This window comes from Tenrec ecaudatus, chromosome 15 (assembly GCF_050624435.1).
Source record: "Tenrec ecaudatus isolate mTenEca1 chromosome 15, mTenEca1.hap1, whole genome shotgun sequence".
In the NCBI taxonomy this organism is placed as follows: domain Eukaryota; kingdom Metazoa; phylum Chordata; class Mammalia; order Afrosoricida; family Tenrecidae; genus Tenrec; species Tenrec ecaudatus.
In genome coordinates this window covers 58,863,985-58,891,305 of record NC_134544.1, presented here as the reverse complement: position 1 = coordinate 58,891,305, position 27,321 = coordinate 58,863,985, and the positions used below count along the sequence as shown (strand labels likewise).

At 38.4% G+C, this 27,321-nt stretch overlaps 1 protein-coding gene across 2 annotated transcripts in view; it reads left to right on the top strand.

Annotated features, from left to right (window-relative positions):
• METTL4 (methyltransferase 4, N6-adenosine) overlaps positions 1-22,344 on the top strand; it is a 42,720-nt gene extending 20,376 nt beyond the window's left edge. For both annotated transcript variants that reach the window (XM_075532854.1, XM_075532855.1), the window contains exons 6-9: positions 11,054-11,228; positions 14,783-14,889; positions 15,405-15,496; positions 21,223-22,344. In XM_075532854.1, coding sequence (XP_075388969.1) covers positions 11,054-11,228; positions 14,783-14,889; positions 15,405-15,496; positions 21,223-21,368 — 520 coding nt within the window. In that variant the 3' untranslated portion in view covers positions 21,369-22,344. The remainder of the gene's footprint in view (positions 1-11,053; positions 11,229-14,782; positions 14,890-15,404; positions 15,497-21,222) is intronic.
• The last annotated feature ends 4,977 nt before the right edge of the window (positions 22,345-27,321 follow it).

The window sequence follows — 27,321 nt, the reverse complement described above, 5'->3', positions numbered from 1 at the left end:
TGGCAATCCTTCTTGTCGAGGGGCTTCACCTTTCTTCTGCCCTTCTACTTTACCACACATGACGTCCTTTTCCAGGGACTAGGCTCGTCCCAAAATGTGTGAGACAAAGTTTCGCTATTCTTGCCTCTTAGGAATATTCTAGCTTTGCTTATTCCAAGACAGCTCTGTTTGTTCTTTTGCCAGTCCGTGTTACTTCGTATGTTCTTCGCCAGCACCATAATTCAAACACAGCGGTTTTTCTGGTCTTCTTTATTCAGTGTCTAAACTTTTACATGCATGTGAAGTGAATGAAAATACCATGACTTTTGTCCTCAAAGTAATTGCATCATTGCTTCTCAGTCCTTAAAAGAGGTCCTGTGTAGCAGATTTACCCATTGCAATGCATCATTTGATCTCTTTAATTGCTGCTTCAACGAGTATTGATTGTGGATCTGTGCAAGGCAAAATCCATGACAACGTTAATCTTTTTTCCATTTATCATGGTGTTACCCATTGATTCAGCTGTGACTATTTTGGTTTTCTTTACATTGTTTTGTAATCCATAATGAAGGCTGCAATTCTTGATCTTCATCAGCAAGTACTTCAAGTCTTCCTCACTTTCAGCAAGCAAAATTGTTACCTGCATATTGCAGGTTGTTAAAAAACCTTCCTCCAACCCTGATATTATATTCTTCATATAATCCGCTTTCTCAGATGGGTTGCTCAGCATACAGACTAAGTATTGTGAGAGGTACAACACTGACACACACCTTTCTTGATTTTAATCCTTGCAGTGTCCTTGTTGTGTGCACACCCCTGCCTCTTGTTCCTTGTACAGTTCTGCATGAGCACAATGTAGTGTTCCGGAATTCCCATTCTTCTCAAACGATCCACAGTTTGTTATTGTTCACACAGTTGAATGCCTTTACAGAGTCAATAAAAACAAGTAAACTTTTTTGTATTCTCTGCTTTGAGCCATGATCTATCTGACATCAATAACAATATACCATGTTCCTCATCTAGTTCTGAATTCAGGCGGAATTTCTGACAGCTGCTTGTAAATGTCCTGTTGCAACTGTTGTTGAATGATCTTCAGCAAACTTTTAATTGTATGTTAATATTATATTAATGAATTGTTCTATAGTTTGAGTATTCTGTTGATTACCTTTCTTTGGAAACGTTACAGATACAGAACTCTTCCAGTCTGTTAGCCAAGTAGCTGCTTTCCCAATTTATTGACATAGAGGAGTGAGTGAGTGTTTTATCAGCTTGTTGAAACATTTCAACTGGTATTGTATTGCATCAATTTCTGGACTTCTTTCAGTAGTATGGTTTCTTCATCATATACTACTTTTTGAAATGGTTGAATGTCAACTTGTTCTCTTTAGTGACTCTGTGTACAAGGGGATACCCCAAAAAATCCCAGAATATTTTTTCAAAGCTATGTATTTAAAAATTTTAGCCAAACAACCTTATTGCCTTCAAAGTACTTTCCATTACGCTTAATCCATTTGTCAAATCTGCTGTTCCATTCTTGGAAACATTTTTTAAACTCATCTGTTTGGATGACTGACATTGCCTCCCTCATTGTTTTCTTCACCTCTTACTTGTCATCAAATCACTTTTCATGTCCCTCTTCATTCGCAGCAACAAAAAGAAGTTGCATGGAGGGAGGCCAGGTGAGTCAAGTGTGTGGGGCAAGAGAGGCATGCTGCTTTTTGCCAAAAACTGGCACGCTGAGATGGCTGTGTGAGCAGGTGCATTGTCGTGGTGGCAAAACCAGTCTCCCGTCTGCCACAGATCAGGCCTTTTTTGTTGCACACTGTTATGCTGTCTTTTCAGAACCTCTAACTAGGAAGCTTGCTTAACAGTCTGACCTGGTGGAGTGAACTCCAGATGCACTATCCCCCTCACATCAAAACAACTGATGAGTATTGTCTTGATTTTTGATTTCACTTGACCAGCTCTTTTTGGGCCAGGTGATGATGACGTCTTTCACTGGCTTGATTGATGTTTGCTTTCGGGGTTGTAAGAATAGCAACATGTCTCCTCACCACTAATCACCTTGGACAAAGTCTGGGTGACTTTGGAGCTGTTCTTTTGAAAGGACAGCATGTTTCCAGTCTGTGCTCTTTTTCCCGGTCAGACAGATCCCATGGCACAGATTTTGCAGCCACACTTTTCATTCCCAAATCTTGCATTAAAATTCACTGAACTGAGCTCCAAGGTGGTCCAGATAATGTCCCCATCTCTTCATCAGTCTCTTGTCAGTACAGTCTTCACAAGTGCACAGAGTTTGCACATTTTTGTCCATTTGGGAAGTTGACGGATAGCCAGAACAAGGTTTATCATTGATTGACTTTTTACCTATTTTGAAACGAGAACCCACTCATACACTTGAGTTTTCCCCATAGTGTTGTCCCTATAAGCGGTGTTCAACACCACAACAGTTTCTGCAGCCTTTTTCCCTGAGCAGGAAACAAAATTTCACATCTGCGGGGTCATTCTCTTAAATTCGCCACCACAAAAAACAAGGTTCAAGCAAAACTGCTTTTACTAAAATGTTAAGTGTGACCAGAGAGAACCTTTCCAGGAGATGCCACTGGGTGTACTAACTCAGAGCAAGTTGCTGATGCTTCCTAGGAAAACGCCACTCTGCCCAGCAGAGGAGTTTTTTTTTTTCACTTTTAAAAAAAACATTCCCTCACATTCTTTCTAATTTCTTTTGATGTTTTTCATTGTGTAATATTTTGCTCTTAAATATTGTAACTCCAGACTTGAATTTTTTTCTTTAGTTCTTTCAGATTAATGAGCATGCTCCTTTTTAGTTTTAAAACTCTGGGTCTTTACACATGTGATCATGACACTTTTGTTTTCTTGAGCTGTCCTTTGAAATTTTTTGCCTCAGCTACTCCATGACTAAGAGAAAATTTCAGTCTCTTCTGATGTCTGCTTTGATCTTTTCTTTCTTGTCTTCTTAATAGCCTTTAGCTTTCTTCATGTACCATGTTCTGGATGTCATTTGCCAGTTCATCAAGTCTTCCATTATCAGTGTTCATTGTGTCAAATATGTTCTTGAAATGCTCCTAAAACTCAAGGAAATTCAGGTGGGTTATATTCAAAGTCAGTTTGGCTCTTATGGACTTGTTTCAGTTTTCTTCAGCTCCAACCTGAATTTACATATGCACATTTGATGCTTCATTCCACAATTTGCACCTGGCCTGATTTTAACTGCCAATATTGAGCTTCTCCATTGTCTCTGCTCATAAATACAGTCAGTTTGATTTCTATGTACCATATATACTCGTTTAAGCCGACCTGAATCTCAGCCGAGGCACCTAATTTTACCACAAAACTGCATTAAAAATGTGCTGAAAACCTTGGCTAATGCACAAGTATATACCGTATTCCCTCAGGAGATCTCTCTGTGTATAGTTGCCTTTTTTGGTGAAGAGAGGTATTTTCCTTGCAGAAGTCAAAGGTCTTGCAAAATTCTGTCAGGCAATCTCTAGCTTCATTTGTATCAAGACTCCATTTTCCAAATATTGCTTCTTCCTCTTTGTTTACAATGTTTTCATTCTAATCACCAATAATTATTAGTATATAATGATTTCGTGTTTGAATTGATAAACTTTAAAATTTCTTCATCACTAGTTTTAGTGGTTGGTACATAAATTTTTACAATAAATAATTTCCTTGTATGTATATATATTTTTTTCCAAGCTGATTTTTTTTAAACGTTTTATTAGGGCTCATACAACTCTTATCACAATCCATACATATACATACATCAATTGTATAAAGTACATCTGTACATTCTTTGCCCTAATCATTTTCTTTTCTTTTTTTACATTTTATTAGGGACTCATACAACTCTTATCACAATCCATACATATACATACATCAATTGTATAAAGCACATCCATACATTCCCTGCCCCAATCATTCTCAAAGCATTTGCGCTCCACTTAAGCTCTTTGCATCAGGTCCTCTTTTTTTTTCCCTCCCTCCCCGCTCCCCTTCCCTCATGTGCCCTTGGTAATTTATACATAGTTATTTTGTCATATCTTGCCCTATCCAGAGTCTCCCTTCCCCCCCTTCTCTTTCGTCCATCTCCCAGGGAGGAGGTCACATGTGGATCCTTTTAATCAGTTCCCTTTCCAACCCACTCACCCTCCACTCTCCCAGCATCGCCCCTCACACCCTTGGTCCTGAAGGTATCATCCACCCTGAATTCCTTGTGCCTCCAGCCCTCATATGTACCAGTGTACAACCTCTGTCCTATCCAGTCATGCAAGGTAGAATTCGGATCATGGTAGTTGGGGGGAGGAAGCATCCAGGATCTGGGGGAAAGCTGTGTTCTTCATCGGTACTACCTCGCACCCTGGCTGACCCATCTCCCCTTGGGCACCTCGTGATCGCACTGGCTGGTGTGCTTCTTCCATGTGGGCTTTTTTGCTTCTGAGCTGTTTGTTCACCTTCAAGCCTTTAGGACCCCAGGCACTATCTCTTTTGATAGCCGGGCACCATCCGCTTTCTTCACCACATTTGCTTATGCACCCATTTGTCTTCAGCGATCCTATCATGGAGGTGTGCAGCCAATGATATGATGATTTTTTGTTCTTTGATGCCTGATAACTGATCCCTTTGGGATCACTCGATCACCCAGGCTGGTGTGTTCTTCCATGTGGGCTTTGTTGCTCCTGAGCTAGATGGCCGCTTGTTTATCTTCAAGCCTTTAAGACCCCAGTCACTATCTCTTTTGATAGCTGGGCACCATCAGCTTTCTTTACCACATTTACTTGTTCACCCACTTTGGCTTCAGCAGTTGTGTCGGGAAAGTGAGCATCATAGAGTGCAAATTTAATAAACGAAAGTATTCATGCATTGAGGGAGTGCTTGAGTAAAGGCCCAAGGTCCTTCAGCCACCTTAATATTAAACCTATAAATGTAGACACTTAGATCTATTTCCCCATCCTCATATATATGTTTGCATGTACGTGTCTTTGTCTAGACCTTCATAAATGCCCCTTGACTCCCAGCTCCTTCCTCCATCTCCCTTGACTTTCTTCCTGCCCCACTACCATGCTGCGTCCCCACCTGGGCTACAGCTATACCTCTTCTCTACGCAACCTTACCCTTGATCGTTCCCCATCAGGCCTGCCACTCCCCCCTCTCTACCATTTTGGGTCCCATGTTGTTCCCTTGTCCCTGTGTTTATTAACACCACTTCCTTACCCTTCTTCCCCTCCGCCACCCGGAGCTGTCTGTCCCCCCGGAACTGTCTGTCCCATTGTTTTTCCTCCAGATAGTTCATCCAGCCTGTCCTATTCAGACAGACCTGTGGAGACACTAACATGCACGAAAACAAGACAGAGGAAAACAAAGCAACAGTATACAACCAGACAACAAAACAACAAAACAAACCACTGACAAAGAACAAAACAAAACACTTCACAAAAGAAAGGCTTGTAGTTCGTTCAAGGATCGTTTGCTGGCCCTTAGGAGCGTTTTCCAGTCCAGTCTGCTGGGGCACCACGCCCTGGCCCCAAAGTCCACCTTCAGCACTCCCTGGGGACCTTGCCACTCCATTCCCTTGCTGTTCCACTGCACTCACCCAGTGCTTTGCCTCGGTGTGGTGGGATCAGGTCAGGTGCAATTCCCACAGTGTCTCCGGTGCTGTCCCCTGTATCGCCCTTAGTCACTGAGGGGCATCATGTCTCATAGTAGGGCCATCCATGTTGTTCTCTCTGTGGACTGGCTGCTCTACTCAGGAACATCATCCTCACGGCCTGATGGGCCAGGCTGTGTTCCACTCAAGCTGATTTTTTATTTTCCAGATTATTGCACACATTTCTTTGACAATGCAGTTTAAAAAAAAATCATTTTATTGGTGGCTCGTACAACTCTTATCACAATCTATATATACATACATCACTGTGTCAAGCACATTTGTACATTTATTGCCATCATCATTCTCAAAACATTATACTTGAGCCCTTGGTATCAGCTCCTCATTTTTTCCCCTCTCCCTGCCCCCCTCCCTCACGAACCCTTGATAATTTATAAATTATTGTTATTTTTTCATGTCTTACACTGTCTTGATGCCTCCCTTCACCCACTTTCTATTGTCCGTTCCCCGGGATGGGGGTGGGGTTATATGTAGATCCTGTGTTCAGTTCCCCTTTTCTATCACACCTTCCCCTTCCCCTGCTGGTATTGCTCCTCGCTTTATTACTCCTGAGAGGTTTAGTTGTCCTGGATTCCCTTTGTTTCCAGTTCTTTTCTGTACCAGTGTTCTAGCTGGATTTGTTAGATAGAATTGGGATCATAATAGTGGGGGGGGGGAGCATTAAAGAACCACATGAAAGTTGTATGTTTCATCGTTGCTACATCGCACCCTGACTGGCTCATCTCCTCCCTGAGACCGTTCTGTAAGGGGATGTCTAGTTGCCTACACATAGGCTTTGGGTCTCCTCCCCGCACTCCCCCTCATTCACAATGATATGATTTTTTGTTCTTTCATGCCTAGTGCCCGATCCCATCCATACCTCATGGTCACACAGGCTGCTGTGCTTCTTCCACGTGTTCTTTGTTGCTTCTCAGCTAGATGGCCGCTTGTTTATGTTCAAGCCATTAAGACCCCAGACGTTATATCTTTTGATAGCCAGGCACCATCAGCTTTCTTCACCACATTTGCTTATGTACCCGCTGTGTCTTCAACGATCGGGTTGGGAAGGTGAGCATCAGGGAGTGCCAGTTTAGTAGAACAAAGTGTTCCTACATTGAGGGAGTACTTGAGTAGAGGCCCAATGTCCTTCTGCTACCTTGATACTAAATGTATAAATATATGCACATAGATCTATTTCCCCATTGTCATATGTAAATATATTTACACATGCACTTGCCTGTATTCAGACATCTATAAATGCCCTTTGCCTCCTAGTTCTTTCCACTATTCCCATTTACTTTCCTCTTGCCTGTGGATAGATATTACCCTGTCATGGACAGCATTTACTTCAAGATTAATCTTGAATGCAATGCCATGCCTTTATGTCATTTTTGGCATAATAGTAAATAGTAAACCATACTATTTTCTTACTCAAAATGGCAAAATGCCAATCCTTTTCAGCTCACTGACATCTATATGCATTCAATTTAAATTTTGACAGCTTCTAATTTTCCTATATTCATACTTCGTACATTCTAAGTTCCATTTTTGAGTCATGCTCATCAGCAAGTGTATACTTTACTCATATTACATAGTCAGTTCTACTTTGAGAAGACAGCTAATCCTCAGTCATATTTTGAATGCCTTCCAATCAGGGTTTACTTTTTTGACACTGTGTTTGACAGTGGTCTGCTGCTGTTCATGAAATTTTCAGTATTTGACAATGTTTGTGTTACTACCCATTGGGTTCTCAGTGGCTGATCCCTCTGAAGTAGACAGTCTATTCCTCTTCGTCTGGTAGCTCTGCTCAAACTTTTTTGCATAGGGTGCCTCTGCTGGTATTTGAAAATACTAATGACCTTGCTTCCTGCACCACAGCCACCACAGTAAGGCAAACTGACAATTAGTATAATTGCTTATTACATAATTTTCTCATTCTTACTTGTTTTAGTTTCTTGGTTACTATCATCCTTCGTGTCAAATGCATGTTTATCTAGTGTGCCATTTTAATTCCCTTATTGTTTCTTTTATTATATGTTACTGATTTATTTTCTAAGTGACTGTCTTGGAGCATATAATTAATTTCTTAATTTATAACAACATAGTACAGATTGATAGCAATTTAATAGTAATTGTGTATAAACTCTGCTTCTAAATAGTTCTTTTTACCTTCCCTCATTTACACAGTTTTTGTCAATTTTATTCATGTGTTTATTCTTTTAATAAATTTAAAAATATATTATGTGCCCATCCACCTAGATTTTATAGGCATTACTCTGTATAGTAGATTTTAAATGCTAGGAACTCTTGTTGGTGTTCTTTATTTTATATAGATTTGAGAAAATTTCCAGTGACCATTATTCAGTCTCAAGGTCTCACTTTGCAGGACAGATATGCTAGTAATGAACTCTATGAATATTTGCCCCTCTGACAATGTGCCTTCTTTTAATGACTTAAATAATTTTGCTGTTTATAAAGTCATCCTTCTGTGCCTGTAGCGTTTCACACCTTTCACGCGATTGCTGCCTGTCCCCCTTGGTTTCTAATGAGGAGTCAGTTGTTACTCTTATTGGGGTGCTCTTGTTCACGACGGGTCTCTTCACTCTGGTTGCTTTCACTGTCCTGCCTCGGTGTCTTAATAGTCTGATTATCCTATGTCTTGGTATGAATTTCTTTGAGTTTATCCAGCGTGACTTTGTTAAGCTGCTAAGGTGTGTAGATTCATGGTTCCTTTTAAATCAATTTGAGAAGAATTTGGTCATTATTTCATCAAATGATCTTTTCTTCTTTCTCTCTTCTCCTGCTGAGATTCTCGTATTGGGTGTGTAGGTGTTCCACAGTTTCCTTATGATCTGCTTAGTTTTTCTTGTTTTCACATTTCAAAGCTCATTTTTTTCAAGTTTAGTAATGTTTTACTCTGTATGGTTAAATTAACTGTTAAGCCCCTCGAGTGAATTTTTTAGTTTAGTTATTGTGCAATTTAGGGTCTTTTTGTAATTTCTATTTCTTTATTGATATCTGCACTTAGTTAGGCATTGTTCTTGGGTGTTGCTTAAATTCATTGTCCATGGTTTTGTTTAGCTCTATTAAGCATTTTTTTAAAAAGCTTGTTTAGAATCTTTGTCCAGTTGGTCCAATCTCATTGTGTTCTTGTAGACTATTTTTATTTCTTGTTTATAGACTATACTTTCTTCCTCCTTTGAATGTGTTTAAACTTTCTTTGTTATTAAACACTTGATGTTTTATGCAATAAAAAGTTATAACTGGGGCAATCAAATTCTCTCTCCTCCTCAGAATTTGTTGTTGCTGTTCGTTGCAGCTTTTTGTTTTGTTTTTTACTTTAGTGTCTTTCCTGAACTAATTTTATATTCCTTTTCATCTGTTCTGGTTGCTTAGTGGTCAGCTGCCTATTGAATTAGAATAAAACCTCAGACTAAACAGGACACTGATAAATCATACAAACTACTTTTTGCTTCTCACTTTAATAGAGAATGGAGTGTTAAATTTAAAATCACATAGGCCATTTTGGGATAACCCTCACTTTCACTATTAATGAAAACGAATAGATTTTTGTATCTTAGTTTTCAGTTTTTGTTGTATGTTAAAAGCATGTTAAAAAAAAAACGTAAAAAACCAGGGAAGGGATGAGTCAACCAGGGTGCATTAAAGCAGTGATGAAACACGATATTCCTGTTTCTTTGAAGCGTCCTCACCCCCCACTGTCATGACCCCAGTGCTGCTTCTCACTTCGCGCTACACCGGAGCAGTGCACAGGGACAGATAAGAGCTCCCTGACACATGGAATCCAGGAAGAGGAATGGGAATAGCGATACAAGAAGGATAGGGGAAAGGCGGGGAGTGGAGGGGAGGAAGAAGGGACTGATCGCAATGATCAACACATAACCCCACAGACCCCTCAGGGGGAAGAACAACAGAAACGATGGGGGAAAGGGGAACAGCGGTCGGAGTGAGATATGAAAATAATAATAATAATTTATAATCCATCAAGGGGCCACATGGGGGGTGGGTGGAGGGAGGGAAAAAAGAGGAGCTGATACCAGGGCTCAATAGAAAGTAAATGTATAAAAAAAAAAAAAAAAAAAAAAAAAAAGAAAGTAAATGTGTAGAAAAGAATGATGACAACATATGTACAAATATGTCCGATAAATTGGTGTATGGATTGTAATAAGAGTTGTAAGAGCCCCCAATATAATGATCTTTTAGTAATAATAAAAAAAAATCTCAAATGCCCCCCCCCAAAAAAACCTATGTAAAGAAGTGTTTGATTCTAACTGTTAGTATCGCTGGAGCCCTGGTGGTGTAGTAGTTACACATTGGGCTGCGATAGAGAGGTTGGCGGTTTGAAACCCGGAGGAAGGTGGGGCTCTCTCCTCCCATAAACAATTACAGTCTCGGAAACTCCCAGCAGTTCTACCCTGTCCTAAAAGGTTGTTATGAGCCGGCCTTGACTGGATGATAGTGAGGGAAGTGAGTAGTATCTCTGAGAGATGGCTTTTATTATTTAAAAGAATAGATTCCTTAATTTTATAGTCTCTTTATGACACTTTTAGGTACATTTGAAGTTTTTGTATATATTGAAAGATTTTGAGAATTCCTCTTGTAAGTATTTATAATAATGAACAGCTATGTTGAGATAAATTGACTTTAGTGTAACCAACCTCACAATACGTTGGTATTAGGTGAAGTCTGGTGAGTTTTTTCTCATATTAATCTCATTGAGGTATAATTTATATACAGTAACACACATACACTATGTAGTGTAATGAGTCTTGAGAAGAATTTGTACACACCAATCAATGCAGAACATTGGCATTACCCTAGAAAATTCTCTCTTGCCTTTTTCCAATCAATCTTCCTACCCAACCAGTTGATCTGATTTATGGCACTATTTTTATTAAATAGTAAACTTTGCCATTCTAACCATTGTGAAATACATAATTCAATGGCCTTAATGCACTCTCAATGGTGTGTGACCATGAGTTATGTGCAGGTTTTGACTTGGGTTGCTGAGACAGCAGTTAATGCCGCTTATGGGGTCCAATGGTTGTGGTTTATTTTGAGTGAGAGAAAAGCATAACTTAAATATTCATAAAATAACTGAAATATGTTTAAAAGTGATATAAATAAATATAGCCTGACAATTTTAAGCTAGTAAACCCGAAAATGAAAAATGAAGTTGCCAAAAAGAATAATGGTTATTCTAGCCTGTGTATTAACCTGTGTCCACCAGATGTCACTGTGACTCCTTATTTAGTTACAAGAATAATTTCTGGAGCTTTGTGTTTGTTGATTCAGTGTTATTACACAGGCCTCCTTGCTGCTGCTTTTCCTTTTCTCTGCAGTGATTAAAATGTTTTGTTTTCTTTTCCCCATTAATTTTAGGTACAGTTACTTATCACCTCTGCAAATAAAGCAAATACCTGTCCCTAAAATGGCTGCTCCAAACTGTCTTGTGATTACATGGGTGACCAATAGACAGAAGCACCTACGTTTTGTAAAAGAAGAACTTTATCCCTCTTGGTCCGTGGAGGTGGTTGCCGAGTGGCACTGGGTAAAAGTAAGTTCAAACGTTATTTGTCAGTTATAATCTGATATGTGTACACCATATAAAAGTACCATCTACTTTTTAACGTTCACATGTTACTGCCGTACTCCTTCAACACGGTCTAATTTAAGCTTATTATTTTTTTTTAGAAGGACACTTCTAGTATCTTATCCTCAAGTATCTTCTTTAGTAATCGTGCTGACTTTGGAAAATAACTCAGGGAGACACCAGAATGAAAAACTGTAAAAACCCTGATGTCTGTTTAAAAAATACCGACTAAGCAAACATGGAGGTCACCTGAGCACCACTGTTTTAGGTTCAGAGGACCGCAGTGACACAAGAGCCCAAAGTGGGGTTATTCTGATCTCACGGTTCTGATGAGAAGTCCAAATGGGGGCATCTGTGGTATTGACTGCTCTCTGGGATCTTAAGAGAGTATTTGCTCCTGGCAAGCTTTGGCCTTCTTTGACCTAGAGATACATCTTCATATGGGAGTCTTCTTCCTAGTTATATCTTTGTTTGTTCTATGAATTTATGAGACAGTACTCAGAAAGAATTAAGACCTGTCCTCCTTGGTATCACCTTGTCTGCTTAACTGATACATCTTCAAAGAAAGGCTATTTACAAACATGGTCGTACTCACATAGCCTAGTACTTTAACATATCTTTTTGGGGAATGGATCTTAATCCAGAACAATCATTAGGCATAGAAAATCTTATGCTGTGGCTTCTATTTTACATGTACACACAAACAAATTTTGGTCACTTTTTGTACTTTTCTCTGTTTTGGGGAGTTGTTACAGATGATGAGAGAGGATAACAAAGGTAGGTAGCATGTGCAGATGCTGGAAGGAAGAACCATCTCTAGTCTAAGTCTTAATGTAGGTCTTCAGTGCTTTCCGTGCTACAGTGCACATTTTGAATCTCTGGGGTTGCTTGAATGATCTTATCTCGGCATAATGTAAGAATACCAAGAAATCCAGAAAAGCAAGGCATGAATACAGAGTTTACTGGACATCCTTTGAGATGCATTGTCTACAAAGATGACTTCCACAAAGCCCTCCTCAACTTTAAAAGACAAGCCAAGTTACTCACAGTGGAATGTGTAATACTTCCATAGATGCTGTAGTCATTTTGACACAGCACAGTTGTATTTTCACGTGCTTTGTAGTGTATTGGGATATCTTGTAAAAACTGTGTCCAGTGTTTACATGTACCTATTTTATGAGACTTAACAAAGATTCTCAGTTGTAATTGCCTTCATGGTATATCTATAGCCTTAGCTTTGGTTGATTTGGCATAGGATCACAATAGGAATTTAATAACACCTCAATATGACAGTCTTCTTGTAGGCCAGAGTTTATGAAACCAAAACTATTAGAATGTTGATACATAAAAACTGCAATTGAATTTTTGTACTTGTAACTGGTTCTAGGAAATGATTTTTAAATGTAACTGATAGTTTAAAACAAAACAATGTGAAACATCTGTAGCTGCATCTACCATAACGAATAGTCAAAGAATAAGAATTTACTGTGTTTCCATAGCATTATGTGTAAAAAAATGTTTGTCTGCTGTGCTGTCAGGGATATAGAAGACCCTACTGACTACTTCATAGCTCTTTCAGGTCCTTTGATGGTGGGTCCAGAGCTTCCTCCACAGGAACCCACTGCTGTCAAGTCCAGCCTGGCTCATGGGACCGTGTATAAACTTTAACTGAACAGACAGTTTCATGTTTCTCCTGTGGAGCGACTGGGGGCTTTGAATGATCAATCGTGTGGTCAGCGGCCCAACACCTGAAGCTTAAACGTAATAAATATGAATATTCTGATAATGGAAGTATTTAAGTCTCATAATAAATTAATGAATTTCAGTTTTTATTATGGGACAGAGTGGAGACCCAAAGCCCATCTGTAGACATTTGGACATCCCCTCACAGAAGGGTCACAAAGAAAGGGACAAACCAGCCAGGGTGCAGTATAGCACCGACAAGACACACAACTTTCCTCTGGTTCTTTAATGCTTCCTCCCTCCTCCTCACTATCGTGACCCCATTTCTACCTTACAAATCTGGCTAGACCAGAGCATGTATACTGGTACAGATAAGAGCTCTCAACACACAGAATCCAGGACAGATAAACCCCTCAGGACCAATAATGGGAGTAGCAATACTATGAGGGTAGGGGGAAGGCGGGGGTAGAAGTGGGAGAAAGGGGACTGATCGCAATGATTGGTATATACCCCCGCCCCCCGCAAGGGGATTAACAACAGAAACATGAGTGAGGGGAGACAGCGGATGATGTAAAATATGAAAATCAAAATAATTTATAAATTATCAAGGGTTCACGAGGGTAGGAGGGTAGGAGAGGGAGAGGAAAAAAGAAGAGCTGATATCAAGGGCTCAAGTAGGAAGAAAATGTTTTGGAATTGTTGATGATAACATATGTACAAATGCGTTTGACACAACGGATGTATGGATTGTTATAAGAGCCATAAAAACATCCAATAAAATGATTTATTAAAATAAAAAACAATTTTTCTTATAAATTATGTTTTGAATTGAGTATGTTTCTGTGAGTACTGTGAGTCTAATTATTATGGGGTGAAATAATTAAAATTGAATTTTTAAATTTCAAAGGTCAAAGGCTAGTTTCTGCACCAGCTATTGTATAACTCACCAACGACCCAATTTATTTCCTTATTAATTTTAGCTCTGCCAACATCTAATGACACTACTTTTGTAACTAAAGGACAGTGCTGTTTTTGTTCTGTTGAGGCACAGTACCAGCAACTAGCAAATGGTACCTTAATGAACAAATAAGTAGATTATTGATGAAATAGTTTTCCAAATAAATTTTAGTAAAAAATAGAAATTATGTGAATATAAGATGCTGTCATAGCTATATTTAAAATATTATTTAATCCCTTAAAGCTTCTCTGTCTAGTATGGTACCCATGAGCCATGTATACATTTTCAATATTTGAATGTGACTGGTCCAAATTAAGATGTGCTGTAAATGTAAATTATACATTGAGTCTCAAAGAGCTAGTATTGAAAATGTAAATATCAATAACTTAAAATTGATTATATATAGAAATGTTTTATATATTAGGTTTAATTAAACATACAATTAAAATGAATGTTACCATTAACAAAACCCAAACTTTTATAGTGACATTCCTGTTAAGTGGTTGTTAGGGGCCATCAAGTTGGTTCAAACTCAAAGCAGCCTCTGTCCAACAGAACAAAACTGCCTGGTCCTGTGCCAGCCTCCCCACGGTGGTTCTGTTTGAGCTCATGTTGCAGCTGCTGGGTCAGTCCATTCTGTCCTCTTTTTCCCTGCCCCTCCACTCTGGCAAGCATGTTTTCTAGGGACTAGTCTCTCCTGATTACATGCTCAAATCACTGAAATTACACATTCGGCTTACGCTTTCATCATATTTGAAGAGCCCTGTCCTACAGTATATATACATACGTATGTATTCTAGGATCTTTAGTAGAGAGTGAATAGTAGATTCTTCCCTATATATTAACAGTTTCCCCCCCCCTGATTCTTTTATATTAGATCACCAATTCAGGAGAGTTTGTGTTTCCATTAGATTCTCAACACAAAAAACCTTATGAAGGTCTTATACTGGGGAGAGTTCAAGAAAATACAACTTTATCATTAAGGTAAGAAAAGCGATTTTTCAAATTGGTATGAAAGTGCTTAGAGTTGATAACAATTATGAACACAGTGACCATTGAATATATATATATATATACACTTGTGTATATATATGTATATACACTTATGTGTGTATATACATATATATACACATACACACACATATATACTTTTAATTTTTTTCCAAAACCGTTTATTAGGAGCTAATACAGGTATCATTCCGTAGTTCAGTCACATGGAGCAGTATTGTACAATTGCTGCCACAGTCAGTTTCAAAACATTCTTTTCCTTGTTGTACTCCTTGATATCAGCTCCCCTTTACCTCCATTCCCCCACTATGTCCCCAGAAACCCTTATATGTTCATCAATTCTGGGTTTATCTACTGAAAAATGGAAAAACATGACCAAAATTCAAGAGGGTTACCCCACAATGACAAAATACATCTGAGATAAACCCAATATGAAAAAAGGACAAAATGTCTTTAAAATGTAATTTACTTTCTTACTGTGTTTGCCTTAGGAACGCTGATGAAAAAGTGCTGCCTATTCCAGATCATAAGTTAATTGTCAGTGTACCCTGTACTCTTCACTCACATAAGCCACCTCTTGCTGGTATGTTTCCTCTGGAAAGCAGAGTGATTATTATTGTGTGATCTTTGTCAAAAAGATTTAACTTAGTATTTGAATTGCCTAGAGATTACTTGGAAATTAAATCAGGTATATGTTGTTTTTATTAATGTTCTAAAGTTTCATAGCAGACTTATGAAAACCCATAAAGATGTAGTCTTGGAAACCCATGGGGCCAGTTCTGCTCTGTCCTGTAGGGTCACCACATGTCAGAACTTACTTGATGGTAGTGAATTTGGGAGGTTTTTGTTTTAACCACCTATTGCTTTCTTGACAGAATGAAGACTGATGATGGCACATATAAGGACTGTAGTTTAGTTAGGGATTTTAATTTACTACCATAGCTCTATCCCTTGTTTGGTCCCTAACCATGAGCTCAGAATAGCAGTCAGAGGGATGACAAGAAGTCCCATGATTTGGTCGAGGCTCAGTGTTATGTGTGTAAGAGGTAGTGTTGCTGCCTTCGAACATTGGAGAGGTACTGCTGCAACCTACAGTTCTCCTTAGTATTAATGCTTTCGTGTAAGCTTCATCATTCAGTGGCCTGAATCAGTGGGCAATGGACTCTCTGGACCAAGATTGAATGATGCTGCAAACAGCAAAAGAAGATAGAAAAGATGCACAGAGTCACTGTACCAAAAAGAATTACAAGGTGGTTTATGTTCTGCAGTTTCACGATGTAGAGAGCATAGTGAAAGAAAACATACAAGCCTCGCAGAATGCACTGGCAGAAAACAAGGATCCAGGACTGATGGAACCTTAGCAATTGAGATGCTTCCATAAACAGCTGTAGTGCTGGAAATACTGACTTTTCTATGTCAAGACATTTGGACCACAGCTATCTGACCAATCAAGTAGAAGAGACCCATATTTGTGTCTATTCCGAAGAAAGGTGATTAAACAGAATGCAGGGAATTCGTTAACAATGTGATTACTATCACATGCCAGCAAAGTTCAGCTGAAGAAAATGAAAAAATAACTCTAGTAATACGTTAACTGCAACTGCCAGAAATCCAAACCATATTTAGAAGGGAATTTGGAGTGAAGGCTGCCATGGCTGATGTCAGCTAGGTCTTGGCAAAACACAGAGACTACCAAAAAGATGTTTCCCTGTGTTTTGTTGCGTATGCAATGACACTCAGCTGTGTGGGTCCTAACAAACTGTGCCTATTGTTGCACTTCTAATGCCCCACTTAAAGGGGGAAATTGTGGCATTTAATATTTCAGAGTTGCAAGGATTGCTGAGACTTTATTGAAATCCTAAAAGCTCAGTTAATGCTAAACTTTTCAAATGAGAGTCTTAAAAAATTGTGGGTTTTTTGTGGATTCCTAATTAGCTAATAAAAATTTATGTAACAAATTTTTTTTTCCAGGAGAACTTATTTTTTTAAGTTTGATAATTTCTGCTTCAGAACAAAACAAAACAAAACAAAAAAAACAACATTGCTTCAGTGCCACCCAGGAAAAGGATAGACTATTATATTATTTTGTAGACTATATCGGGTAGTATACGAGCTAGGAAATGTGGGAAAATCAACTCAATTTACCAGACACAAATTGTGAAGGTAATTTTATTAGTAGCACTCTGGATTGGTTATCTTAAATTACATAGGCAGAAGATAATTTCTACTACCTCATTTGAGAAATATTCACATGTTTGTCTGATGATTTATTCTTTGACAGAGATTTTCAGTTATTATAAATCTTGCATATTTACAGAGTCTTTAATGATTAAACACATGACTTAAAAGTAAAATTGTACTGATCTGAGGGAGGAAATATATTATATTCCACAAATGAAGTCTAATTTTTAATCCTGTTACTTGAATTTTCTTATCATTTATATGACGGACACCAAAACTTAGTCTGTTTTGCTTTTGAAAATATAAATGCTAATTCTCAGTGTTCATTTTCAAATAATAGTTAAGCTATCTATTCTTCTCAAATAGAATAAAATTATATTTAAAGATCACTTGTTAGAGCCAAGACTAAAATAATGAGTAAAAATTAGTTTACCCTGTGAAATTAGTTTTACCTCGTTTGCCAGTGAAATGCAGTAATGCTGTAGTTCCAGTAGAGTGCAACACAAGCACATGTTCGAAATTGAGAACATTTTAAAAACAAAAACTAGATTTGAAGAGGAAACCTGGATGACTCATTGCATGTAACCCTAGAACTGGGTTAAGTAGTGGTAGATAAAAAATATTTGTAGTATTTTATCTTTGAGTTCCATGTTACTACATAGCTATTACAATACTACTACATAGTGTTGCATATGTTCTGATTATAATGAATAATTCTCTAGATTAGTTATACCAGAAGAAAAAGCTCATTGAAGTTGAGTTGATTCCAACTCTTAGTGATCCTGCGGGACAGAGTAGAATGGCCCCATAGGGTAGTCTTTAGGGAAGGCTGGGATATTCATGGAAGCAGATTGTCACATCTTTCTCACGTGCAACAGTTAGTTGAATGTTTGAGTTGCCAACTTTTGGGTTTGCAGCCAAAAGCTTTGAGCCACTGCACCACCAAAGTTCTTTAGGTCATTTATAAACCCCAAATGCAAACTTGTAATTGTTGAGTTGGTTACAATACAAATTAAGTATAAATCAAAACTAATAGAGTTGAATCTGACTCAGAGCAAGCCTATAAGACAGATTAGAACTGCCCTTTTGGGTTTTTGAGACTGAACATTTTTACAGAATTGAACAACCGTATCTTTCTCCTGTTGAGCATCTGATGGAGTTGAATCACTGACCTTGAATTAGCAGTCCAAATGCTAACCCAGGTGCAAAATAAAGCCACCAGAAAGCAACTGTTAGATTTCTGCAGTCTATTTAACTCTGAAATAATAACTCTTGGGTCTTGGGAAATACATGTTCTTTATGTAATGTTTATAGCTTTTATATGTAAATATTCTTAATCAGCTTTATGCAGATTCTTAAAATGAAATGTTCTCCCTTTAAAATGAAATGTTCTCGTTTTTTGCTCCTAGAAGCACCAACATTTTTAATGGCTTAACTTGTCTTTCTTCTGCTGCAATATGTTACCAACAAACAAAAAAGTACATTGGCAGAGTATTCCATCCCAAAATGATATATTTGGTCCATTTTTAAGTTTAGAAGTTTTCTCTTGTAGATTGGAAGGTAAGCCACCAATAGTTACGGCTTACATTGTAAATTTTAGAACATAGCATTATAGGTGAATTTTCTAAACTTTGGAAGTCAGAAAACGAAAATAAAAGTACTTCAATCAAATTCACATTTCATATTTCACCCTAGAGGAATTTCCACTCCTTTTTAGTCATTGTATTTGCCGTCTGTCTGAAGAGTGAAACATGATTTGGTGAAGGCTAATACTCTGATGCTTGAGTCACTACTTGCCAGCCCCGCCTTAGAGCTAAAGGGGAATGACTTGTTAAACTCAGATTGCTTCTTCGTTATTGGTTCAGTGTAAGTTTTCTGACACCAAGTATTATGTAGTTATCTATATATTTATGCATCACACTCATTTAAATTTATATCTTTGCTTAAAAACTATATTGAACTTTAGTAAAACTGTATTTCTGGTAACTTTTATTTATTTTGCTCTGATTTGAAATAAAATGTAAGTGGTCAAACAAACAAACAAAACATAGGTGGTTATAAAAACGCTAACTTCACCTTGATTTCCTAATTTTCTCAGCTATAGAGAATGGGAAAAAATCAAATTAACCCCAAACATGTAAAGATGTATTAGAGGTATACTGAGAGAACCAATGCTGGTACATGGGTCCGTTACAAAGTTATCCCTTTCTACTAGATTGTGAGCGTTTATGAAACATGAATATTCTGCTTCATTTGTTAAGTCTCCTACAACACTGATTACAATAAAATGATGAATCAAAAATTGTGTGCTTTGAGCATTAAGCTTAAAGGTTTAAGAATTAATCCTAATGGGAAGAACTATCTTTATGGGGTCAAATTGACAACAACAACTTGAAAAATTAGTTAGAAACCTTAGGGGGCAGTGAGTTAGTGCTATGCTAGTGAGGGAAGACAGCTCAGAAAAGGAGAGTAAGAATAGTTGTACGACTTGAAGACTAGTCGGGTCACCGAACTGTACATGCAGAAACATTTGGATTGGTATAAACTTGCTGTGTATGTTCTTAAAAACAAAAACAATAAATAAGCAGACAAAAACCCCAAATTTGAGTTCAGTTGAATTATAAACAACAAATAGATTAAAAGTGAAAAAAAATTGCTAAACAAGATTTGTATCTTAAAATAAATAATTGTTTTGATTTGAGAGCAACTGAAAAACATCACACCTAAAACATTTCCTATGTTGTCTTTTAAGCCTCACCTACATAAACTATCCCTAAAGAACACTTTTCAATCTTAAAGAAAATTTGGTAGGTATCTTCCAAACTCAGCCATATATAACAATTGAAAATTATATTTTATTTTACTGTGTGCCTTTTCTTCCCGCAATAGTATTTTTATATCCAATTTTTATATTTAACCATCAACACAAGCAAGCTTAAATCAGGTTAAATATTATCATACAAATGAGCAGATGCTTAATATCCTCCCTAACCACATTCATTTCTTCTTTAATTATAGACCAACTACTTAGTCATCATGTACAAAGGGGTTTCAAACTCTTCATGGAAAAAATTCCATTCTACTTTTTTCATGAACTTTTTCAGCTTCCTTTGTATTTGATAGAGGAGTATGCTGGCATAGCGGGTTACACATTGGGCTACTAACCGGAAGGTCAGCAGTTAGAAACCACCAGATGCTCCTCAGGAGAAGGTTGAGGCTTCCTGCTCTGGTAGAGTTACAGTCTTGGAAACCCACAGGGGCAGTTCTGTCTTGTCCTGTTGGGTTTCTGTGAGTTAGAATTGACTCGATGGCAGTTTTATTTTGTATATGGTAACATCTTCTCCCAAAAAAAACATAATCTTTAATGTGTATTACTTTTTTGAATAAACAATCAAGTATGGAAATAATTTGGTGAAATTTTAGATAAAGAAGGAACTATAATTTGAATATGAAGGGATGTCTGGGTCTGCCAAATGATTGCCAAGGGGGAAATGTCTATTAGTTATTTGTTCTGATTACTGTATGTACTCGAGGATAAGCTGAGTTTTCCAGCACATTTTTAATACAGTTTTTTGTGGTGAAATTAGGTGCCTCAGCGGACATTCGGGTCGGCTTCTACCCGAGTATACATGGTATTTGCTCTGAATCCAGTTCTGAATTTACTGCCTATTACTGAAGAATGTGTTACAATAGATGTATTTTGTCTTAGTTTTAAAAAGTGTCTCTGTATTGTCTTTATAAATTTTTCATGTATAAATTGCATTTGTTAAAAAATAAATACAGTTAGTACTTAGAAGATAATATGTCAGAGTAATGAAAAATTGAAAAGTCACTTGTGTGGGTGTTAAAATCCTCATATCGCGTGCAAATGAAAACCAATAAATCAAGATTATTAAAAATTCTGGCAATGGTGTTGCCAATCTCAAGGACACTATTCCAAATACTTTTTTAACTAGAAATAGTAAAGCTTGTTGATGAAATCTTTGAAATTAATTTGCTATCTTTTCTGTTTTTAAGGAACTATTTCCCCCCACCCCCTCTGTTTTCTGTTTGTAATTACTAAAAGGAAATGGACTCAGTTCTTCTTCATAATCTTTGTGTCTTTGTCTTTTTTTTTTTTTTTGGCAGAGGTTCTAAAAGATTACATCAAGCCTGGTGGCGAATATTTGGAGTTGTTTGCTCGGAATTTACAGCCAGGTTGGACTAGTTGGGGCAATGAAGTTCTCAAATTTCAGCACTTGGATTATTTTATTGCTCGGGAGTCTGGAAGTTGACTCTGATCTTATTTTGAAAGCATTTCCTTCAGTTTTCTCTTCGTTCTCCTGCCATGTTCTCACTCATTACCTTTTTCCCTAACCAATATACTTAGAAATGTAAATAGGCATTTCAACAAAATGGCCAGAATTGCCTAGTGTTCATGTACTTTAGAGATGAATTTTCTTTCAATAGCCCAGGTTTATTCAGATCTATTAATAAAATGGTCAATAGAAAGGTAGCAAAATTATTATTTTTTTACATGAGTTCATTCTGACTCATCGTGACCCTATGGGAAGAGCAGAGGTGCCCCTGTGGGCTTCTGAGATGGTAAATATTTCCACATTTTCTCCTGGTTTGGAACTGCTGACCTTGTAACCAACATGTAACCTACTCTGCCCCCATGGCTCTATTGGTCCATATAATAGTCTTTTTAAAAAGAGCTGTTGCTATAAAAAATCAGGACATAAAAGCAGAGATTTGGCTAAGTATTGGACTGCTCACTACAGAACTTGGGCTCAAACCCATCAGCTCTGACTTTGATGGCAGAGTTGTTTTAAACCTCAGAAGCACTGGCTGCTAAGGCATATACTCTGTCGGGCATAGATCTGCTGGGCCTAACGGTGGCAGCTTATTTCAGAGGTCTCCACTGTCTACTCCACCACAGTGCTGCCGACACTGTTCCAGCCGTATTACCTGTGTGGCCCATGTCCAGCTTCCACTTTTCATCTCAGGGATGGTGTACGGCAGGGTGGTAATGGGTCCGAGTTGACTCAACAGCAATATACTTTTACCTTGTGGGAAAAAATACCCTAAAAGCTGCCGAGTACAGCATCACTATATTGAATTTGGAATTTTACCTTTCAAACACTTTTTAGACTTGGTGGTTTTTCTTGAAAAAACTGTAAAGATAGTTCTTGTAACAGTACCAGAAAGTAAACCTTGTTATAATTGGGAAAAAAATTTGTATTATTTACAGATTTTCTGCAAATAAATATTTACTGAGTAAAATGTTTATACTAATGTTTTTTTTAGAAAACTTACTTACTACATATTACCTTTGAAAACACTGAGGCATAATTTTCACCTAATAATATTCTCCCATTTTCAATGTAGCATTCAATGAGTTTTGAAGATGTAGAAGTTGCCCATCTACAAACATAGTCATAGAGAATATTTCCTTAAACCCAGAACAAAGAAGCAAACAAACAAACACATTGCTGAGAACAAAGGGGGTCAGAACAGAGACCCAAAGCCATCTCTAGACAATTGGACTTCCCCTCACAGAAGGGTCACAAGGAAGGCATGAGTCAGCCAAGGTTCAGCATAGCACCGATGAAACAATATTCCTCTGGTTCTTTGAGGCTTCCCCATCCCCTATTGTCATGACCCCAGTCCTACCTTTCACTGCGGGCTAGACCAGAGAATGTACACTGGCTCAGATAAGAGCTCATGACACATGGAATCCACTTTTCTGTTGTCCATTCCCCTGGGTGGTGGTGGTGGTAGTTATATGTCGATCATTGTGAGCAGTTCCCCTTTTCTCCCTTCACCTTCCATTTACCTTCCTGGTATTGCAACTCTCATTATTAGTTCTGAGGGGTTTATTTGTCCTGGATTTCTTGTGTCGAGAGCTCTTATCTGTACCGTGTACATTCTCTGGTCTAGCTAGATTTGTAAAGTAGAATTGGGGTCATGATAATGGAGAGGAGGAAGCATTAAAGAAAGAGGGAAGTTGTATGTTTCATTGGTGCTATACTGCACCCTGACTGACTCATCTCTTCTTGTGACTCTTCTGTGAGGGGATGTCCAAATTGTGTACAGATGGGCTTTGGGTCTCTACTGTGCCCTCCCCTCATTCACAATGATATGATTTTTTGCAGTTAGCAGCTCAATGCATAGACACCTTCTACCTTAGTTTGAAACCAAGTCAGAACTGCCATCATGACTAAACAAGCTACCTTCTCCCACTAAATACTCCTAGGGGTAAACCTATACCTCCTGGGGCTTCCATGAAGTTGAATGCAACCACTTGGGCTTTTTTAGTTCCTAATCCAAACTCTAGGATTTATGAAAATATCGATTTTTAGGTATGGAGAACATAAGGAAAATGTATTCGTCCAACTTTACATTTTATCTTAATTATCAAATACTCATGGCACAACAGTGGGATAACTGTATAACATTTAAACAGGTAAACAGTCATTTGCATTCTTAAAAGTCTTTGGTCAATATTTAGCAAAAAATTAGATTTTGTTGCCCAGTCTCCTTTTTAACTTCTCCCAGCAAACCTACATTTACCATGGACAGTCAAATATGCTATTAAGTGAATTTATACCTTTCAGGTCTTTCTCATGGTGTGTCCTCTGCCTAGGAAAAAACCCAGGCTTTGGATGAGCTGCATTGAGACGGGACATTTAGCTTCTGTGTAAATTCAAATGATCTAACCACTTTATTCTGATATTCTGTATCTGAACAATAAGAAGTGCCATTTTTGGGCCTTGTAGGATTATTATGAGGACAAAGTAAAATAAAAATGTGAAGGCCCATAGTCTGGTTCCTTACAACTAAAAATATTCAATATATGTATGTTTGTTTCTTTTTCTTCACAGTCTCCCTGCAAACCCCTTTTACTTTGTGATACATTTTTTCAAAAAATATAATTTTGGACTAAATTTAGAATTATAAAATGTGGAAAAGCAATTTCAATATACCTCTCAACAAGACAGGACTCTTCTTTGTGAAACTAACCACTACTTTCTAGTCAGTTATAACCAGTTTTGGATCTAGCATTTTCATGTTTCTGAGAAGATATCAAATTCACTCTGTATTTCTGCATTTTCTCTTCAATAGGTAAAGGAAGTAGAGCTAGTTTTTATTTGTAACTGCCAATGAATGGACTTTCACTTTGAATGACCTTCAAATATCTTTAATTGAATAGACAAAACTTCAGCAAGAAATGACAGCATAACAAGCCACACAACAGTAGGAGCTGTGGGACAAATGAAGGTGATGTAGAAACTTATAGAAGCACATCACTGAATGACCACTAAGAATAGGAGACAGCAGGAACTGTATCCTTTTTTAAAAAAAATTTTTATAAATCATTTTAGTGGTTGGTCTTACAACTCTTTTATTTTTTAACATACTTTTCTTATTGCAATCCATACATTCATCCAGTGTGTCAAGCACATTTGCACGTATGCCACCATAATTTTCAAAGCATTCTCTTCCCACTTGAGCTCCTGATATCAACTCCCCATTGATTCCCCCTCCGACCCCCGCCCACCCTCCCTCACAAACCCTTGATAAGTTATAGATTATTATTTCCATATCTTACATCATCTTCCATCGCCCCTCACCCGCTTTTCCATTATTCGTCCCCCTGGGAGGGGGTTCTAGATGGATCCTTGTGATTGATTCCCCCCTTCTCCCACCATCCCCTAATACTACTGGTATCTTGACTCTCATTGTTGGCCCTGGGTTTTTTTTTTAATCTATCCTGGACTCCCTATGTTGCGGGCTCTTATTTGTAGCAGTGTGCATCCTCTGGTCTAATCCGATTTGTAAGGTAGAATTGAGGTCATTTGGGGTGAATGAAGCATAAAAGAACTAGAGGAAAGTTGTGTGTTTCATTGGTGCTATACTACACCCTGACTGGCTCATCTCTTCCCTGTGACCCCTCTGTGAGGGGACATCCAATTGTCTACTGATGGGCATTGGGTCTTCATTCCCCCCCACCCCCCGCCCCATTCACCTTGGGTATGGTTTTGTTCCGAGTCTTGATTCCATCGACACCTCATGATCACAGAGGCTCGTGTGCTTCTTCCATGTGGGCTTTCTTGCTTCTGAGATAGATGGCTGCTTGTTTATCTTCAAGCCTTTAAGACCCCGATGCTATGTCTTTTGATAACTGGGCACCATCAGCTTCCTGCACCACATTTGCTTATGCACCCATTTTGTTTTCAGTGATTGTGTTGGGAAAGTGAGCACCACAGAATGCCAGATTGTTAGAACAAAGTGTTCTTGCATTGAGGGAGTACTTGAGTTGAGGCCCAATGTCCATCTGCAACCTTAATTCTTAACATGTAGATATGAGTACATAGTTCTATTCCCCTCTCACTATATTTCTATTTATATATGTACATGCCTGTATTTAGGCCTCTATAAATGTCCTTTGCCTCCTGGTTCTTTCCTCTATTTTCTTTTACTTTTCCCTTGTCCCACCATCATGTTTGGCTTTCATTCAGCTTTAGTAATTCCTTGCTGCTACATTGCCCTTGATTTAGTCCTACTAGGCATCCTACAACCTTCGTTCCATTGATTATAGTTCCCTTGTTCCCTTATCCCTGGGTTGACTACCCCCTTTTTCTTTCTCCTACTCCCCTTCTCCCGTATCCCCCGGAACCATTGGTCCCGTTCATTTCTTCTCTGAATTATTTATCCCACCTATGTTATCTAGATAGACATTCAGATACATTAATAAGTGCAAAAACCTGGCAAAGCCAAATAAAATAACAAAGGAAGTAGAGACCAACAAAGCAATAACGACAACCCAAAACAAAAATAAAATAACAATAACAAAAAGAAAGCCGATGACAAAAATGGAAAAGCTTATAAATAGTTCAAGGTCTGTTGGTCTTATATGTTTTCTAGTCAAGTCTGATTGGGTGCCACACTGTCTCCAAAGTCTATTTTTGGTATTCCCTGGGGAGTTCATCCCTCTGTTCCCCCTGCTGCTCTGCTGCATGCCTCAGTGCCTCACCCCAGCCAAATGAGGCCACACCATAAACTATTCCCGCACTGTCTCCAGTGTTGTCCCCCGCAGCGCTATGGTTTAGTGAAGGATATCATATATAGTGGAGGGGCCGGCCCTACGGTCCTCTCTGTGTGTTGTCTGCTCTGAGCAGGAATATCGTCCTTGGGGCTTGGTGGGCCAGGATGACCTCTCCTCCCTCTTCATCCCTCTCTATTTCTCCCATGTGCTCTAATCTGATGCGCCCCTCTCCAAAAGCTGTAGTCCCAGTGCTGTCCTCTGCAGTGCATTCTTCTGAGGGGGGATGTGTCCATATAGTTGGGGTTGGGGCTGATCCTGCAAACCTCTGTATTGGTTCCCTGGAACATGCTGGCATGTTGTATTCATGTTTTGGCACATAGGGTTGAAGCCTGGTCTCTCCCTCTCCTGTGTAGATATAAAGAATACTCTCCCCTTGGGTGTGTTAGTGCCCTGCTCCCTACAAACCCATGTCTTTCCCCCTCTTTCTTCCGCCCTCTTATTTAGTTGGCTCCCACATGTATCCCTGGATTAGGTTTGGCCTCTGCCATAGTTGCTGGACCTCACCCCAGGTCAAGTTGTCCAATTGTGCTGTTCAGATCTGTAGCCTCTTTGTTTTTTCTTTCCCTATGATCTGTCTTTTTCATAGAGTGGTGTGTTAAAGTCACCTACTATAATTGTTGAGCCTGTGATTTCTTTTTTCATCTTTTGGAGTATTTGACGAATTCATGGAATTCTCATTGGGCATTATAAATTTATTATGCTCACTGGTTCTTGTTCTACTGTTCCCTTGAGCATTATGTAGTGCCTCTCCTTATCTCTTGTTATGGCTTGTACCTTGAGATAATTTGTCAGAGATTAAAATTGCTACCCCTGGTTTTTTTTTTGCACTGCCATTTGCCTGGTATATTTTTCTTTAATTCTCAACCAGTTTTTGTCTGCAAGCTTGAGATATGTCTCCTGTAGGCAGCAGATCAACGCGTTATGTTTTCTGAGCCAGTCTGTTAGCCTTTGCCTTTTAATACCTGAGTTCAGTCCATTGATATTCAGTGTTATTACATCGATATGTGGACTCTGTGATGTCATCTTAGACCTTTTGTGTTGGGTGTTTTCCTACCTACCTATCTTATCTGCGTGTGTTGTGTGTGTATGTGGTTCATTCTTTCCTTCTTTCCATTAGTGAGCTAATGCCATCTTGG